Genomic DNA, 15,774 nt, shown 5'->3' on the forward strand with positions numbered 1-15,774 from the left:
CAAAATCAGTATCAGAACATAACCAATTATCGAACCAGATCAAGGAACAGAATCCTTACCAGTTTTAGTACCAGAACCAGCTGTTGTAGCAGAACCAGTAACAGTGCTAATACTAGCTACCATAGCCAGTTGAATTACTACTAGTACCGGTAGCACAATCAGTTCCAGAAACAGTACCTGAAAGAGTTCTAGTACCAGAACTGTAAAGGTACTAGGTTCAGTACTACAACCAGTACCACCAGTATCAGTATCAGAACAGAACCAGTTGAAAAGTCAGGAACAGTGTCCAGCGACCAGTGAATGTCGCCGCTTTGATGGTGACAAGAGCGTTTGTGTTTCCAGGTGGACGACGAGGTTTGCGTCCTCCAACGTGAGAAAGTCGATCTGCTTAAACGTCTCGAAGAAGACCAGGAGGACCTCAACGAGCTCATGAAGAAACACAAAGATCTCATTGCGCAGGTCGCTCACAGTCTGTCGTCGGCACCGTTGTCCTCTCGCCTTGTTTGTCCTTTTGTGTTTGTTCTCTAACTTTTGTCTTCAAATCATTTTTATCTTCTCATATTTGTCCTCTTGTTATGTTTTCCATTTCATGTTTGTCCTGTCAGTTGCAACTCCAATTTTGACCACGTCCCGGGAGAGGCAGGGGGCATTGAGTCCGAGTGGGCTATTTTCCGCGCCTCCACTCTTGAGGTGGGTTGTCGTTGCCTGTTGTGGCGGCTGTCCCGAGCCTGTTGGTGGACACCAGCGGTGAGGGATGCCGTCGAGCTGAAGAAGGAGTCCTATCTGGCCTTTTTGGGCTGTGGGACTCCGAAGGCAGCTGATGGGTACCAGCAGGCCAAGTGGAATGCAGTTTTGGTGGTCGCTGAGGCAAAAACTCCAGCGTGGGAGGAGTCCGTGGGAGGGCATGGAGAACGACTTCCAGACGGATTCGAGGAAAATCTGGTCCACCGTCCAGCATCTCAGGAGCAGGAAACAGTGCACCATTAACACTGTATAGTGGGGATGAGGCACTGCAGACCTCAACTCGGGAAGTTGTGAATTTGTGCCTTCGAAGACCTCCTTAGTTCTTCTGTCAGGCCTTCCCATTAGGAAGCAGAGTCTGGGGACTCTGCGGTAGGCGCTCCTATCTGGGGTTGAAATCGCCGAGGTGGTTAAAAAGCTCCTCGGTGGTAGGGCCCTCTGCAACATCACATGGACATCATAGACAGTGCCTCTGGATTGGCAGACCGGGGTGGTAGTCCCTCTTTTTAATAAGGGGGATTGGAGGGTGTGTTCCAACTACAGGGGGATCACAATCCGCAGCCTCCCTGGTAAGGTCTATTCCAGGGTGCTGGAGAGGAGGGTCCGTCGGGAAGTCGAATTTCAGATTCAGGAAGAGTGGTGTGGTTTTTGTCTTGGCCATGGAACAGTAGACCAGCTCAATACCCTCAGCATGGTTCTGGATGGTGCATGGGAGTTGGCCCAACCAGTCTACATGTTCCTTGTAGACTTGGAGAAGGTTTTTGACCGTGTCCCTCATGGATTCCTAGTAGGGGGGTGCTCCGGGTGTATGGGGAAACAAACCTATTGATACAGTCCCTGCATTGTTCAGTCCCTGCACGACCGGTGTCCGAGGTTTGGTCCCCATTGTCGACAGTAAGTCGTATTCGTTTCCAGTGACGGTTGGATTGTTTTCATAACTTTTATGGAAATAATTTCTAGGCGCAGCAGAGGCATTGAGGGTTTCCAGTTTTGTGACCTCAGTTTCACGTTTCAGGTTTTTTGCAGATGATGTGGTCATGTTGTCTTCATCAAGCTGTGAACTTAAACTCTCACTGGAGCAGTTCACAGTCTAGTGTGAAGCGGATGGGATGAGAATCAGCACCTCTAAATCTGAGGCCATGGTCCTAAATCAGAAAAGGGTGGGGTGCCCTCTCAGGTCGGGGATGAGATTCCCTGGCGGGGCATTCCGGGCACAAGAAGGCCACGCTCGAGAGACTATTTCTCCTGGCTGGCCTAGGAACGCCTCGGGATCCCCCTGGATGAGTTGGACCAGGTGGCTGGGTAGAGGGTTGTCTGGGCTTCCCTGCTAAAGCTGCTGCCACCTGCGACCTGACCCCGGAGAAGCGGAAGAAAATGGATGGATCGATCTCCTTTCATCACGTGTCATTTCACATTTCCGTCTTGTTTGCTTGACCTCTCGACACGTTTGTCCTTTCAGTCGTCCAGTGACATCTGTCAGATCCGAGAGTTGCAGGCGGAGCTTGAGGAGGTGAAGAAGCAGAGACACGCCCTCCAGGAGGAGGTAACCACGCCCCCTTTGTCATGTCATCTTCATCACTTTTGATCCGGATCACACGACTTCCCGTTTATCATCTCGGCACAGCTCCAGCAGCAGGCCTCCAGGCTGCAGTTTCTGGAGTCGTCCACTGTGGGGCGCAGCATTGTCAGCAAACAGGAAGCGCGTGTGTGCGACCTGGAGAACAAGCTGGAGTTCCAGAAAGGTCAAGTCAAAAGGTTTGAGGTGAGTGCACAGCTCAGCCCCTTTAACTACAGTACTCAACCACCACAGAGGGGTAGAGATCCGTATTTTGGGTGACCATAGTACTCTAATGACCCAAACAACAATAACGTGATGAAATCGAGGGGATAGAAACTGTTTAGAAAATGGCCAACATAAAGCTGGAAGCTGATTGTGTGTGTCAAGTATTTAGCTGAGCAACCTAGTATTAGCAGACTAGAGATATCAAAACCACTACCAACTCTGATTCTAGTTCTACTAGTATTGGTAACACTAAAATAACGTAATAAACTGAACCAGAACCAACTCAAGTTCCACAACCAGTATCATAAAGACTACCACAACCAGTGTAATCCATACATGAACCAGCACCAAAATCAATTATAGAGCTAGTGTCAGAACCAAAATCTGAAACGATACCAGCTCCAGTACCAGAAACGGTAAAAGAACCAGTACCGGTACCCTAGCTACTCACGGCAACTAGCTAGCAACCATGGTGTGTGTGTGTGTGTGTGAAGGTGCTGGTGCTGCGCCTGCGTGACAGCGTGGTGCGTCTAGGGGAGGAGCTTGAGCAGAGTGCCCAATCGGAGGCTCGCGAGCGTGAGAATGCTCACTACTTCCAGCAGCGTCTTCAGGACGTGCGCGTGGAAATGGACGAGCTGAGCCGGCGACATCAGGACGGCGGCAGACGCCGCATGGAGCTGGTAAGACACGCTTCCCACGACACGCCTGACAACATGGGCCACAAGACGCCCGACATGCCAGACGACGCAGCCCACGACACGCGACACGGACCGCGACACGTCAGAGGACATGCCCGACGACACGCCCCCCGACACGCCCGAAAGACATCCCCGACGACACGTCCCACGACACGCCCCTCCCGACATGGCGGAAAGACATGCGCGCCGACACAGCCGAGGACACGGGCCACGACACGCCCGACGACAGGGTTGAGGACACAGCCCACGACACGCCGCATGTTACGCCTGCATATACACAAAAAACTAAGATCATGCAAACTCCTGATGGCGTCTTTAGAAAAGAGCACTTGACTTGGACATCAGCCACGCCCCTTCATGCTAACAGCCAGTCCCCGGCCACCTGGGAACACAGCTGGCCAATCCTGGTATTCCTGTCACAAGCGCCACAAACACACACGCACGTCCGCATGTACTTCTGTGTGCACGCACTTTTGTCGTCATCGACATGACGAGGTTAAAAAGGTGACGATAAGACGCAGCGATGATATCATCAGTGTGTGTGCGCATGCGTGCGCGTGTTTAGGAAATGCAGGTGGAGGAGCTGACGGCCATCCGGCAGACGCTGCAGGCCGACCTGGAGACGTCCATCCGCCGCATCGTGGACCTGCAGGCCGCCCTGGAGGAGGTCGAGTCCAGCGACGACAGCGACACCGACACCGACAGGTAGCCGCGGCACGCGCTTCCTGTCTTCTCCGGCGCAGCGGCAAACGGCCGCTCACTACCCACTACCCACCCAATAGAACTCTTCCCACTATAACATAATTATTGGAATTATGGCGCACACTTTTGTCATCATTGTATAGAGCATAGTTCATGACACGATTCTATACATTCTACAGAGAAACTATATTCTATACAACTCTGGACACCATATCATTATTCCATTTGCTATATTTGTAATTTGAACCAGCTATACATTTTATAGCCTAACTCTATACATGCTCTACCATAATTGTCAATCAATCAATCAAACTTTATTTGTGTGTCGATGAAAATGTGTGTCGATGAAAGTGTTTCTTGTGGCGGCAGGGAGTCCAGTGTCGGGACAGAGAACGTGGGCGAGGCCACACGCGGTTGGCGCGGGGCGGCCAGAGGAGGCTCGCCCAGCGGCAGCTTCCGCGGCCAGGGAGGGCGCCGATCGGCGGCGGACTCCGGCAGCACGTATAGTTTCCGGTAAGACAATGTTACGCCTCGATGGCAGTCGCTTTGAGTCTGCTGTCATGTTTGTCATGCGATTCTGCTCTGTGCAGCTCCCGCTCGGACCTGGATGAGGACGACTCGGGCGCGGGGCGTACAGGAGGAGGACAAGGCCGGGCGGCATCCTCTTCGGCACTGTCTGAGCTTCTGGAAGGACTTCGCAAGCGGCGAGCGGGTGGTGCCGCGGATGCGGGCGGAGGCAGCAACGCAGACAGCACCGTGTCACTTCCTGTCTATCAAACCACGGCGGCATCTACCCTTCGGCGCCGGGCCTCGGCACTGTCTCTCACAGCGGACACGCTTCCGGAAGCTCGCCCAGGTATTCTGAAGCCGTCCTCGCCCCTCCTGCCCCGTGCCGCCAGCGCTCGTTCCGTTAGCGACCCACTAACGACCGCGTCCTCTGCCACGCCGTCACGCTTTAACTCCTGCGACTCCCTGGCGTCGCTACCGTCGCTGCCCTGCCTTTCGTCTTTGGCATCCTCCTTGCACGTTACCCGTCAGTGCCCACCAACCCGGCACCCCTCCGGCGAACACCCCCCTGCCCAAAATCCCCCCTCCCTGGCCATCCCGGAGGAGGGCTGGGAGGAACCTCAGCGCTCCCCGCAGGTACCGCGCCGTTGCACGCTGGAAGGTTTGCTCTCAGAGGACACGTCCGAGGGCCCCCTGGCGCCCGAGGGTGCAGTGTTCCAGAACCGGCGCCACCCGGGCGAGTCCAACACCACGTCCGCCATCCTCCCCGCCATCCGCAGAGCTCGGTCGGCCGGCAGTCTGGCCGGATCTGTGCGGGGCGGCCGCCGAGCGCTTAGCGTCCATTTTGGAGAGCTGCCGACCTCCACGCGGCACGGCGGGGTCTCTGACACTGAATCATCCGGGTCCGGAGGCTCGGCGGGAAGTTGTGAGTCGGCGCGGGCCCGGGGCCGCTCGGACCGGCCGCAGGGAGAACGGCTGGAAGCGGAGGGCAGTGAAGGCGGTGAGGGCGGAGAGGGCGGAGACGTGGCCACAGTCATGAGGAAGTACCTCAACAAGGAAAGCCGCTGACCGCACATTAGCATGCAGTCGCCACACAAGCTATGCGTTACTGTCAGATGTTAGCCACGTTAACAATGTTAGCTATTAGTGTCAAATTTAGTCCAAGTGCAACAGATTCATTTTCATTTTTGTTTGCAATAAATGAGCAAAATTTACACTTTCTATGACTTAGTTTTCCTTATTTTTGAATTTTAATGTGACTTTTTTGTTTGGCGTCTTTATTCCTTTTTTTGCTTTTCTTTTGTCTTTATTTTTGCATTTTAGTTACTGTTCTTTCTTTGTGTCTTTCTTTTTTCTGTCCTTGTATCTTTTGCTTTCTTTTTTCTTTTATCACTTGTCTTTCCTTTTTCTTTCTTTTTTTCATGTGACATCCAACATGTACTAGCCCCACCGACCTGAGCGAGGGATTAGACTGAATGAGAGAGAGTGTGTGCGTGAGAGAGAGAGAGAGAGAGAGAGAGGATGAGGATGAGGATGATGACAACCAGCTTGGTGGAGGCGGAGTTTATCCGCACCCCATAGGCGGAGCCAGGGGTGGGCGCTCAATGTCCCCCGCCTCTCCCAGGAGATAGGTGAAGTTCTGCCTGAGCTGGGAGTTGAAGCTCCTTCTGACAGGGGACTCTGCCAGACGTACTCAGCAGACCCTCACAATACGTTTGGGCCTGCCTGGTCGGAAAGTCATCTTACCCACCATCGGAGCCAACACACTACCGTAGGACATCTCCGCCCATGTCTTCACCCAAGTGTCCAAGACATGACAAACCACAAAGTCGATCATTGAACCGCGGCCTAGGGTGTCCTTGTGCCATGCGCATGTGTGGACACCCTTATGTCTGAACATGGTGTTAGTTATGGACAATCTGTGATGAGCACAGAAGTCCAACAACAGAACACCGCTGGGGTTCTGCTGGAGGCGTTCCTTGCAATCACAGCCTTCCAGGAATTAAGATGCCCTGTTGTAACCTGTCTTGCTGAAATAAGCAGGGACGGCCCTAAAAACGACGTCGCTTGGATGGCAGCATATGTTGCTCCACAATGTGGATGTTCCTTTCAGCGTGAAGGTTAATGTTAAAGTTACCCATGCCATGGGCACTAACACAGTCCCATCCCATCACAGGTGTTGGCTTATTTTCAAGTTTGCGTTGACAACAATCCGGATGGTTCTTTTCCTCTTTGGCTGGGAGGACATCACGTCCATGATTTCCAAAAACAATTTGAAATGTGGACTGGTCAGACCGCAGCACACTTTTCCACTTTGCGTCTGCATTCCATCTCAGATGAGTTCGGGCCCAGAGAAGCCGGCCGGCGGCGTTTTTGCCTGTTGCTGATTTGTGGCTTTCGCTTTGCATGGTAGAGTTTTAACTCGCCTTTGCAGATGTGGAATCCTTTCCAGTTCTTGCTTGATGTAAACTTGAGTCCGGTCAGGCTCTCCGTAGTGGTATTTTTGCGCTTCATATGCATCTGTGCACATTTTCAATGGGAGACAGGTCTGGACTGCTGACAGGCCAGTTTAGTATTCCAATTCTTTGACTAGCAAGCCACGCTGTTGTAACCGGTGCAGAATATGGCTCGGCATTGTCTTGGTGAAATAAGCAGGGACGGCCCTGAAAACGACGTTACTTGGATGGCAGCATTATTTCGTCTCTACCAAAACCGGAATGCTCATTTTTGTTAGTCTGTCTATAGCGTTTTACATTGTGTATTAGCATTCAGCTTGTGGTTTTATTTTATTTTTTTCAACAAAGCTATTTGTTTCTAAATCAACGTATATTGTCTTTAAATTAGGGCTGTCAATCGATAATTTAAAAAAAATCAGGTTAATCACACTTTTGAATTTTGATTAATCTTGATTAAGCACAGACGCCAAATGTACCACACAGAACAGCACATTACACTTTGAGATGGTATTTTAAACTTGTGCTTCGATGCTCAGCTCTGCACTATTTGCAAATGAACGTAGTTTGATGGAAAGTCTCATCGGCATGACTTTTGAAGCAAATTTTGCCACTGAGCACACCAGTTGGTGTCTCGTCACTCTTCTCCGCACTGGCGTGAGCGTTGACCCGATCGCTGACCTTATAGCAACTGCGCCGCCTTTCAGATAACCATCCGACGTTAAGGGAAAGCAGCATGTGCGCTCAAAATATACTGTATTGTGTTGTGAGTTCATACATGATTAATGCGATCATTTTTTGTGATCAGTCATATGCATTAAAGCATTAATTTTGACAGCTCTCATTTCAATGAACAAATATGAATTTGAAGTGTTGAAAAAATATTTGCATATAGTAAGCATATTTGTCCACTCATCTTAAAAGAGTATTAAAAACTTGAAACATATCCTTTTATTGTACATTTAGAACAGATATAAAAGATTGAAATTTTCATTTCAGACAAGATGGAGAATTTTTGAACGCTTTCTTACCACTTTGTTACTTCCCACCTCTGGTTTTTAACAGCAGACACAAATATGAGCAAAATATTGAAGTTTTAGCTGAAGCGTCACATGATGAAAAAAAAAAAAAAATTACAAGAGTTCAACGTAATTGGCGGGAAACATGCCGTAATGACCGTCGGGGCCGTAACCTCGCCACCAGCCTTCATCCACCATCTCGATGCCCGTGATGATGTCGTTGGGGTCAAAGGTGATCTCCGTGTCGTCGGCTGAGGACGAAAGCCGAGAAGTTACATCCTTCTGCTTGTTTTGAGGGTGCGTGTTGTGTCTGTGCGCGCACGTGTGTGTACACACCGGCCTGGTAGTCGTACACGGCTCTGGCGCGGACGTTTTGTCCTGCGTCGTTGTCGTCTTGAGCCTATAAAGTCATGAAATCTGATCGATGGAGTGTGAAAACAGCCGCCATTGTGGCAACCGAACATCCTCTCATTTGCGCTCAAACTCTTTACGGGAGTTTGCGTTTGTGTAGCGACTGACCGTGTAGACATCTCGGCCGACGTCGTCAAAAAGAACGGCCCCGCCCACGGGCCGCGGCACAGCGCACTCGTTGTCCTCCGCGCGCGTAGGGAACATGGCGTCGGTGAGCGTCTTCAGACGCTCGCCACTGGGCACCGCCTCGTACAGGTCGTCGTCAAACTCGTCCGACCAATCGTCCTCCTCCGCTGCGTACGACAGAGCGACGTCTTACTCGGCTGCTCGGCTTGTTAGCCACACGCAGGCAGTTAGCAGCGCACCTGTAGCCTGGCTCGCCGGCCCTCTCCCACCGCCCGCTTGGAACCCATCATGCCCTATTCCGCCCCACTCGGCCCCGTCCCGTCCCGCCTGGTTCGCTATCCCTGTCCTGTCAAGTCATCTGCTACCTTTTGCGTTCCCTTCCTTACAGGGTGTCGCACTGCCTGGTTCAGGCTTTCCCCATCTTAACCCGCCACCCCGGTCTGGTCCAGTCCTGTCTGGCCTTGTCCTATCCCGCCGGTAGCACTGCCTGGGTCATAACCTCTGTCCGGGTAATGCCCTGTCCATCAGAACACATATTACATCTTGGCTTAACTTGTTAGCAGTAACCCACGCACCTGCAGCCTGGCCGGGCGCAGCCGCCGGGGGGGCGGTCGCCGCCGCCCGTGAGAGGAAGCCATCGGTCGAGGTTGTGACACCGGGAGGCGAGGAGGGCGCAGTCCAGGAATGCGGCGCGCTTTGGGCAACGGACGGTTCGTGACCGCCGGCAAATTCGAAGGCCTGGAAGGGTTCCCGGGTGGGCGAAGTCGCAGGCGCGGGCTCCAAGGGTCGAGAGGCTTTGTGGCCGGTGGGAGGCTGAGGGCTATCAAAGGCTTGCTGGGACAAAAAGGGGCTTCGCAGCTTCCCTAAGGGACCAACGCAAACATACACACAAATGCACAGACGTACTGTATATACGTACGGACATAGACATACTGTACAGATCTTTTCTTCCTGCTTGTCAACAGTAGGCTGCGGGATAGTTCCTGGTGTCAGAATAGCGAGACTTGTACAAGACTGCGCAGTTGCTCGGTAGCCAGAGACTGGCACGCAAAACTTCATCATCGGGTTTGAGGAAGACATTTTCTCACGGGTTTGTCGAGAATATTCGTTTGGCTTTTCTTTGAGTTCTTCAGCAAAACATTGATCTAACATCAGCTCCGTCCTTGACAACTGTGGGCCTGTGAAGACCATTGAGACTTTTGGGATTAAGAGCAAAAGAAATCATCTTCATTTGACTTGACGGTACTTGGTGCTGTAGTTTCAGCGTCGGGAGAACGCACTTTTGCGCCGTTAATCCGAGAGACAGAAAAGTCCATTAATTCGCCATCACCTCAATGGTCAAGTGTAAATTTCAACAGCTTCTATTTTGGATGAAATGTAAATTACGTAGCACATCTGCTTCACAGTTCTGAGGGCCAGGGTTCAAATCCCGGCCCCGCCTGTGTGGAGTTTGCATGTTCTCCCCGTGCCTGTGTGGGTTTTCTTCCTCCCGCATTTCCAAAACATGCGTGGTAGGTTGATTGAAGACTCTAAATTGCCCGTAGGTCTGAATGGTTGTTTGTTTCTATGTGCCCTGCGATTGGCTGGCGACCAGTTCAGGGCGTACCCCGCCTCTCGCTCGGAGATAGCTGGGACAGGCTCCAGCAGCCTGTGACTCGTGTGAGGAGAAGCGGTACAAAAAAAAGGATGGATGGTTATCACAAAAAGCTGGCATTTGAACAGGGTGTTGTAGACTTTTTATATCCAGTGTACATATACATAGACAATACTAGAGGCCTCATCTGGTAGGTTAGCCCGTTGCTGAGTCAGTGTATGTCCTACTGTGCGTCCGCCATATTGGATGTGGCAGATCTGCTGTAAGCGGATGCGAGTCTCAAAGGAGTCTAACGACGAAAACGTAAAAGTGCACCAATTGAACGCTTCTCAGTCATTCCTGGATTTGGCAAACCAGAATCAACATATGTCGCCTTTATGCGATGATTAGAAAAGTTGAGGCTATTCTGTAGCCGTCCGTCTATGTGACGTATGTTCTTACCCACTGTGGGTGCGGCGCCTCCGTAGCCGAGCTCCGAACTCGTGTCCTTGCTCTTGAAGACGTCGTGAGGGTTGAAGGAACGCTGCGCGATCAGCGCCTTGGCCTCCTGAAACACCGCCCCCAAATCTTCATTGAGCCACTTAGGGCGGGATACGCGCGTCGTCGCTAATTAGCAGGCTAGCACTCACGTGGGCAGCCTGCACCGACGCGGCCAACTTGAGGCCCGTGCTTGTCTTCGCTTCGTCCTGCACATTCTGCAATGTAAACAACATTTGCACTTAGATACACACACATATACACGTGTACATGCACATTCACAAACACACACGCAGTCACGCGCGCACACACACACACTTATGCATGCGAAATCAATTCATATTTGATTTTTGTCAATTGAGAAGCGCCACAAAGATGCAAAAAGTCAATCAAAGATGTTGACGGGAGCGCTCGCTCACCCGTCGCTGTTGTTCTTTCTCTCGCTCTTCTTCTTCTCTTTGCTTCTGCAGAATTCTGACAAACAGTACACACGCTATACACACAGGCACAGTGTCGTCCACACGCGCCAGTAACACTTGTTTTCCCGGCGTTCTGCAGCATCTACAGACGTGACCTCTGACTCTGCAATGACGTCTAACGTGACGTCACCTGTTGTGGTCAATGGCGACGTTCCTCTGCTGTATCTTCTTCTCGCGTTCCTCGGCGTGTTTCTGGTCCAAGTCGAGCCGTTCCTTCTCCACCGTTCGCCTCTGTAGCGCCGCCTTGTTGGCCTCCGCTTGGCGCCGCGCCTCCTCCTCCCTCTGAACATACGCCACACAAATACTACACGTTTATACGGCTCATTTTCATATCATTCAATCAATAACGGTAAAGACATGGCCCACTGAATTTCATTTTGAGAATCAATTCATTGGGTGCAGGTTGTTATCCATCAAAAGGGCATCAAGAAAAACAATTCTAAAGTCCTATTTTTCAAACTTTGAATGCTAAAATGTCCGAACCGTCAGGTGACCTCAATGAAGTTCCATGATTTGTAACATTTTCTGAAGTGAAAACGAACACGGATGTGTCCTAGTGTCCAAAGATTTCTTTTTTTTTGGCTTCATTTACAAATGTCACTCAAGCCGTCTTTAGCCGTCGTTCACGATGTTGTTGCATGACACCAGAGGGATCTGTGAGGAGGCAGACATTTTGCATTCACACAACAGCGGACGAATATTTGAAGAATATATTTGACTAATATAAACCAATATAAATGACTAATGAAGTGGATAACGAACATTTAACATCACTCTGATCTTCTCTAGCAAATGGCCGGCGCTTGAAATTTTCTGAGTTCCGCAACGCAAGCATTCATTGGCCCCTCGCGGCAATAACGAGCCTCCCGCTCTGCTCGGCCACACTCGGACAAGTTGGCGCAACATTGGCGGGACATCCTCCCAAAAGGTAGGCCTCCAAAATAAAAGCAGGCCAGTTTTAGAAGAGTTTCACCACACTTTCCTTCTTATTGAGCAGATGCACTCAACCTATTCAGTGCTGGTTTATTGACTCCAACTGTCGAATCGACTCAAGAAAGTTATGTCGCGTGCTTTTGTTTTTGAAGGTCTGACTTGCTTCTGCCGAAGCCATTTACGCAATTTAGGGAAACGCGCCGGAAGAAGGTGCGCCGATTCCGGGAAATAAAAGGCCGAATCACTCTTTCTTTTTTTGTACAGAAACCGAACGGGTTCACGAAAACCAAGACAAAATTTGGACAAAAAAACAATTCAAGAAACCCAAATCGTACGAAGAACGATGTTCCGTCGTGCCGCAAGTTTGAAAAGGGAAGCCCGAAAGCCGTCGCGTATTTACACACTGTAGCATCGCGCTTACCTGCTCACGAGTCCAAAATGAATCTTTGTCGATTTGTCGAATTTCCTCCGCCGCGTTTGTTTTGCGATAGACCGAAGCCTGAAAGCGAGACGCAACCTTCAGCGCTCGGCTGACAACATTTTGCTTTCGGGATCGGGATTCTCCTCACCGCGGCGCCTCGCGGGACGTCCGCGGCTCGTGGACTCGCGCTTTCGGGTCGGTTGGAGTTGGCTCCCGACGCTTTGGACACTTTGGACAAAATCACGTCGGGGTCCACGTCGTCCTCGTCGCGAGCGTTGACGGTCACGTGGGCGCCCTGCGTACACACACGCGCGCACGCTGCACGGCTGCTGTGAAGGAGGCGACAAATAGCGAAGAGAAAGTGGCGCTCACCTTCAGGAAGTTGGCCACTGTACTCAAGTGATTAGCGCACAGTCCTTTGTGTATTTCCTTCACACCTTCGCCTGTCTGCCGCACACAACGACAACACAACATCAACACACTGGCTCTCCCGGCCGATACGCAACATCAGCGTTAACGCAACGACGAGGCCCGGTCACGTGTCCGATACGCAACAGCGCAACATCATGTCATCACAACGCGACACCGCACGCCTTCGCCCGATGTCTACGATACGCAAACACGACAGCGACACGAGCTGCCACTCCTTCAGTCGTGGGATGCAAAACAACAACACAAGATGAACACGAGATGAAATATGCTGAGTCATGTGGCTTCTCACACACGCACAATAACACACATGCACATACATGCGCACACACACATATAAACACATGCAGACAGATAGACACACAAACACGCACGAAAGCAGAACGGTGGCATGCTACTAATGTGTGTGCGTGCGCGCTTACCCAGTTGACGAGCACGTATTTGGGCAGGCCCGAGTTGGGTTCTTGCACTCGACAGAAGGCGTACATCACCTTGCCGCTGTTCAGCTCCTCCACCATTTCCTCCAGACCGCCGCCTACGCACGCACGCACGCAGAGGTCAAAGGTCACGTGACCTCCTCCAAAGAGTCACTTGACCACTCTCACCTCCTTTTCCCGCCACGCGGATGGCATTGCTGTTGCCCTCGTAGGTGAACAAAACCCTGAAACACACACGCACGTTACACACACACACACACACACACAGATAGTCACACAAATTCACAATAGTTGCACACGTACGTTCGACAGTGGTCACACACACATTACACACACATTACAGAGGCTACACGCACACACACACACACACACGCACGGGAGTTAGTGGAAATCCGGGTGCGACCGACCAGTTGGTGTCGGAGCGTCCGTCCACCACGTCCTTGTAGGCCGCCATCAGCTCGGCGCCGTTTTTGCTCATGTTGACCGCCATGTTACCGAGGCCGCGACGGAGACGACGAAGACGAGGACGACGAAGACGAGGCGATAGCCTTCCTTCCTTCCGGAAAAGCAGGTCCGGTCGGACCGGTTTGTGGAGAACCGGCCTGGCCACATTCTCCCGCCTGCCACGTCCCGTCCCGGGCAGGCGTGCCCGAAGCGCCTGACGAATTTGGTTCCTGCTTCCTGCCGCCGCTCTTCTACTAGCCCGCAAAGTCTCAACCGCGCCAGGCGTCTCTCCCGTTCTGCTTTACGAAAGCGCCGCCCCGTACGATATCGTGACGTAAAGACGCTCTCACCGTGACTCGGTCCGATCTCCTCCGCTCCCCTGCTCTCATTTGTTCAAGAAAAGATGGACGATATCTCCAGCACCCTGTCCGCCGCCCCGCCCCCTCCGACCCCATCCCATCCAAAGTTCTCCAGGACCGTCTCACAGTTTGTCCCCGCTCGTCAGCAACATCGTCAGGCCCTCGCGCGTCGCTCCCAGCCTGCAGAAACCCGGACCGGACCCCGACATCCTGAACAATTAGCGGCCCGTCTCCAACCTCCCCTTTCTGTCAAGTTGTCGACTCCCGACTTCAAACCCAGCTCACGACCAGTGACCTAGATGAACCCTTGCGGTCCGGTTTCCAACAGGCCGTCCTTAAAGTCACCGACGACCTCCCCCTCTCCTCTGACGCCGGCCAAGTCCACCTCCTCGACCTCACTGCAGCTTTTGACACCATCCGGCACGTCGCTTTCCTCTCCCGCTCGGAATCCTCACTGCTCTTTCCTGTCTAAATAATGATTTGACCCACCGACACCAGTTCGTCGACGCGAACGATTTCGGTTACCGCTAACTTGTTTGTCTAACGTTCCATCTCGTTGAACTCGCGGTTGCACCGACGCACGCTACTTAATCGCTTCGTGTACGGCCAATAGTCGCCGACTGTCATTTTGTTGCGCAGGTCGACTTCGCTTGCGTCACGCGGCCGGCCGACGTGTCCGAATAGCTCAAATGAGCATTTTCCTTTTTTTTTTTTTTCCCCGTGCGCACGTTGACTTATCCCGTGGCGCCAAATGGAAAATGTTTTCCCATGTCGAGTGCGGGCGTCTCCGTCATTTGTTTTGATGCTCCGACGGACACTTTGGCAACATTAGTGACGGCGAGCAAACATCGGAAAGCGCCGCAGGGACCGTCACGGTCATGGTGGCGGCGCGTGCAGATGATCTTGCTGATGTGAGCATTAAACAACAAAATGGACTTGTTTCAATACTTGGCTTTGCTGACATGGGTGTGTGTTCTGGTTGTTGTCTTCCCCCCGTCTCGTACACACCTGCTCCTGAGCACATCTTCCCCACCTGTGCCTCGTTTACCCTAATCACCCCATGCATTTAACCTCCTGTCTCATTCTTTCTGGTCGCCAGTTCGTTGTACCTTGTTGTCACGTTCCAGCATTCCTTGTTTCCACGTCACCGACTCATAGTAAGCCTTGACCCTGTTCTGATTATTGACCTTGCCTTTTTGCCTCACATTTTTTGGATACTGTTGCCTTTACGGATTGCCTGCCTTTGTATCGACTTCTGCCCGTTTATTAAACCTCTCTTTTTGAAACTGTCCATTTGAATTGGAGTCGTGCATTTTGGGTCCTGTCCTCTGTTCTGTTCATGACAGAACGAACTGGCCCTAACATGGACCCAGCAGACTCAGACCCGGTGCGCAAAGCCCTTCAAGCGCAGGGTCAACGCATCTCGAAGCAGGATGAGCAGCTTGCAGGTATCTCCAACTCCACTTTGAGCTGAAGGTAGCTGTCTTCCCCACCGAGCGGGCAAAGATCGCTTTTGTCATTTCCCACCTGACTGGTCGTGCGGAGGCGTGGGCTACTGCTGAATGGAGCCGCAACTCTGCCGCGTGTCATTCTTGGGCATCTTTTGTAAAGTATATGGAGCAGGTTTTTCAGTTTTCCACACCAGATCGTGAGGCAGCTCGCTCTCTTGTCACCTTACAAAAAGGCAAGTGCAGGGTGTCAGATTACGCAATTGAGTTTTGCATTGTAGCAGCTGAGAGTCAGTGGAATAACAGGGCACTA

At 51.8% G+C, this 15,774-nt stretch overlaps 2 protein-coding genes across 8 annotated transcripts in view; one reads left to right on the forward strand and one right to left on the reverse strand.

Moving 5' to 3' along the window:
- Positions 1 to 5,652, forward strand: part of LOC133490319 (unconventional myosin-XVIIIb-like) — a 28,817-nt gene extending 23,165 nt beyond the window's left edge. For all 6 annotated transcript variants that reach the window (XM_061800243.1, XM_061800246.1, XM_061800244.1 and 3 more), the window contains 7 exons: positions 343 to 459; positions 2,201 to 2,284; positions 2,366 to 2,503; positions 3,019 to 3,204; positions 3,788 to 3,927; positions 4,294 to 4,437; positions 4,515 to 5,652. In XM_061800243.1, coding sequence (XP_061656227.1) covers positions 343 to 459; positions 2,201 to 2,284; positions 2,366 to 2,503; positions 3,019 to 3,204; positions 3,788 to 3,927; positions 4,294 to 4,437; positions 4,515 to 5,499 — 1,794 coding nt within the window. In that variant the 3' untranslated portion in view covers positions 5,500 to 5,652. The remainder of the gene's footprint in view (positions 1 to 342; positions 460 to 2,200; positions 2,285 to 2,365; positions 2,504 to 3,018; positions 3,205 to 3,787; positions 3,928 to 4,293; positions 4,438 to 4,514) is intronic.
- A 2,168-nt stretch (positions 5,653 to 7,820) lies between these two features.
- Positions 7,821 to 13,896, reverse strand: LOC133490321 (drebrin-like protein B). 2 transcript variants are annotated; one of them, XM_061800252.1, is made up of 14 exons: positions 13,618 to 13,896; positions 13,379 to 13,434; positions 13,196 to 13,308; positions 12,717 to 12,791; positions 12,493 to 12,639; positions 12,345 to 12,422; positions 11,121 to 11,272; positions 10,931 to 10,985; positions 10,664 to 10,729; positions 10,476 to 10,581; positions 9,016 to 9,303; positions 8,423 to 8,607; positions 8,240 to 8,303; positions 7,821 to 8,154 (listed from the first exon to the last, which is right to left on the reverse strand). In XM_061800252.1, the coding sequence occupies exons 1-14, from the start codon at positions 13,698 to 13,700 to the stop codon at positions 8,018 to 8,020; spliced, it is 1,605 nt and encodes a 534-aa protein (XP_061656236.1). In that variant the 5' UTR covers positions 13,701 to 13,896; the 3' UTR covers positions 7,821 to 8,017. The 2 variants fall into 2 exon arrangements, with proteins under 2 accessions (XP_061656236.1, XP_061656237.1); XM_061800253.1 differs by having other exon boundaries at positions 13,587 to 13,892.
- Between the last annotated feature and the right edge of the window lie 1,878 nt (positions 13,897 to 15,774).

This window comes from Phyllopteryx taeniolatus, chromosome 15, assembly GCF_024500385.1.
Source record: "Phyllopteryx taeniolatus isolate TA_2022b chromosome 15, UOR_Ptae_1.2, whole genome shotgun sequence".
In the NCBI taxonomy this organism is placed as follows: domain Eukaryota; kingdom Metazoa; phylum Chordata; class Actinopteri; order Syngnathiformes; family Syngnathidae; genus Phyllopteryx; species Phyllopteryx taeniolatus.

Bases quoted from the DNA above. Each gene is read 5' to 3' on its own strand.
- LOC133490321 (XM_061800252.1), bottom strand. From the start codon at position 13,700: ATGGCGGTCAACATGAGCAAAAACGGCGCCGAGCTGATGGCGGCCTAC. The intron at 12,792-13,195 runs GTAAGCGCGCAC...TGTGTGCGGCAG, and splicing joins AATACGTGCTCGTCAACTGG to ACAGGCGAAGGTGTGAAGGA. The intron at 8,155-8,239 runs GTGTGTACACAC...TTTCGTCCTCAG, and splicing joins CGTGTACGACTACCAGGCCG to CCGACGACACGGAGATCACC.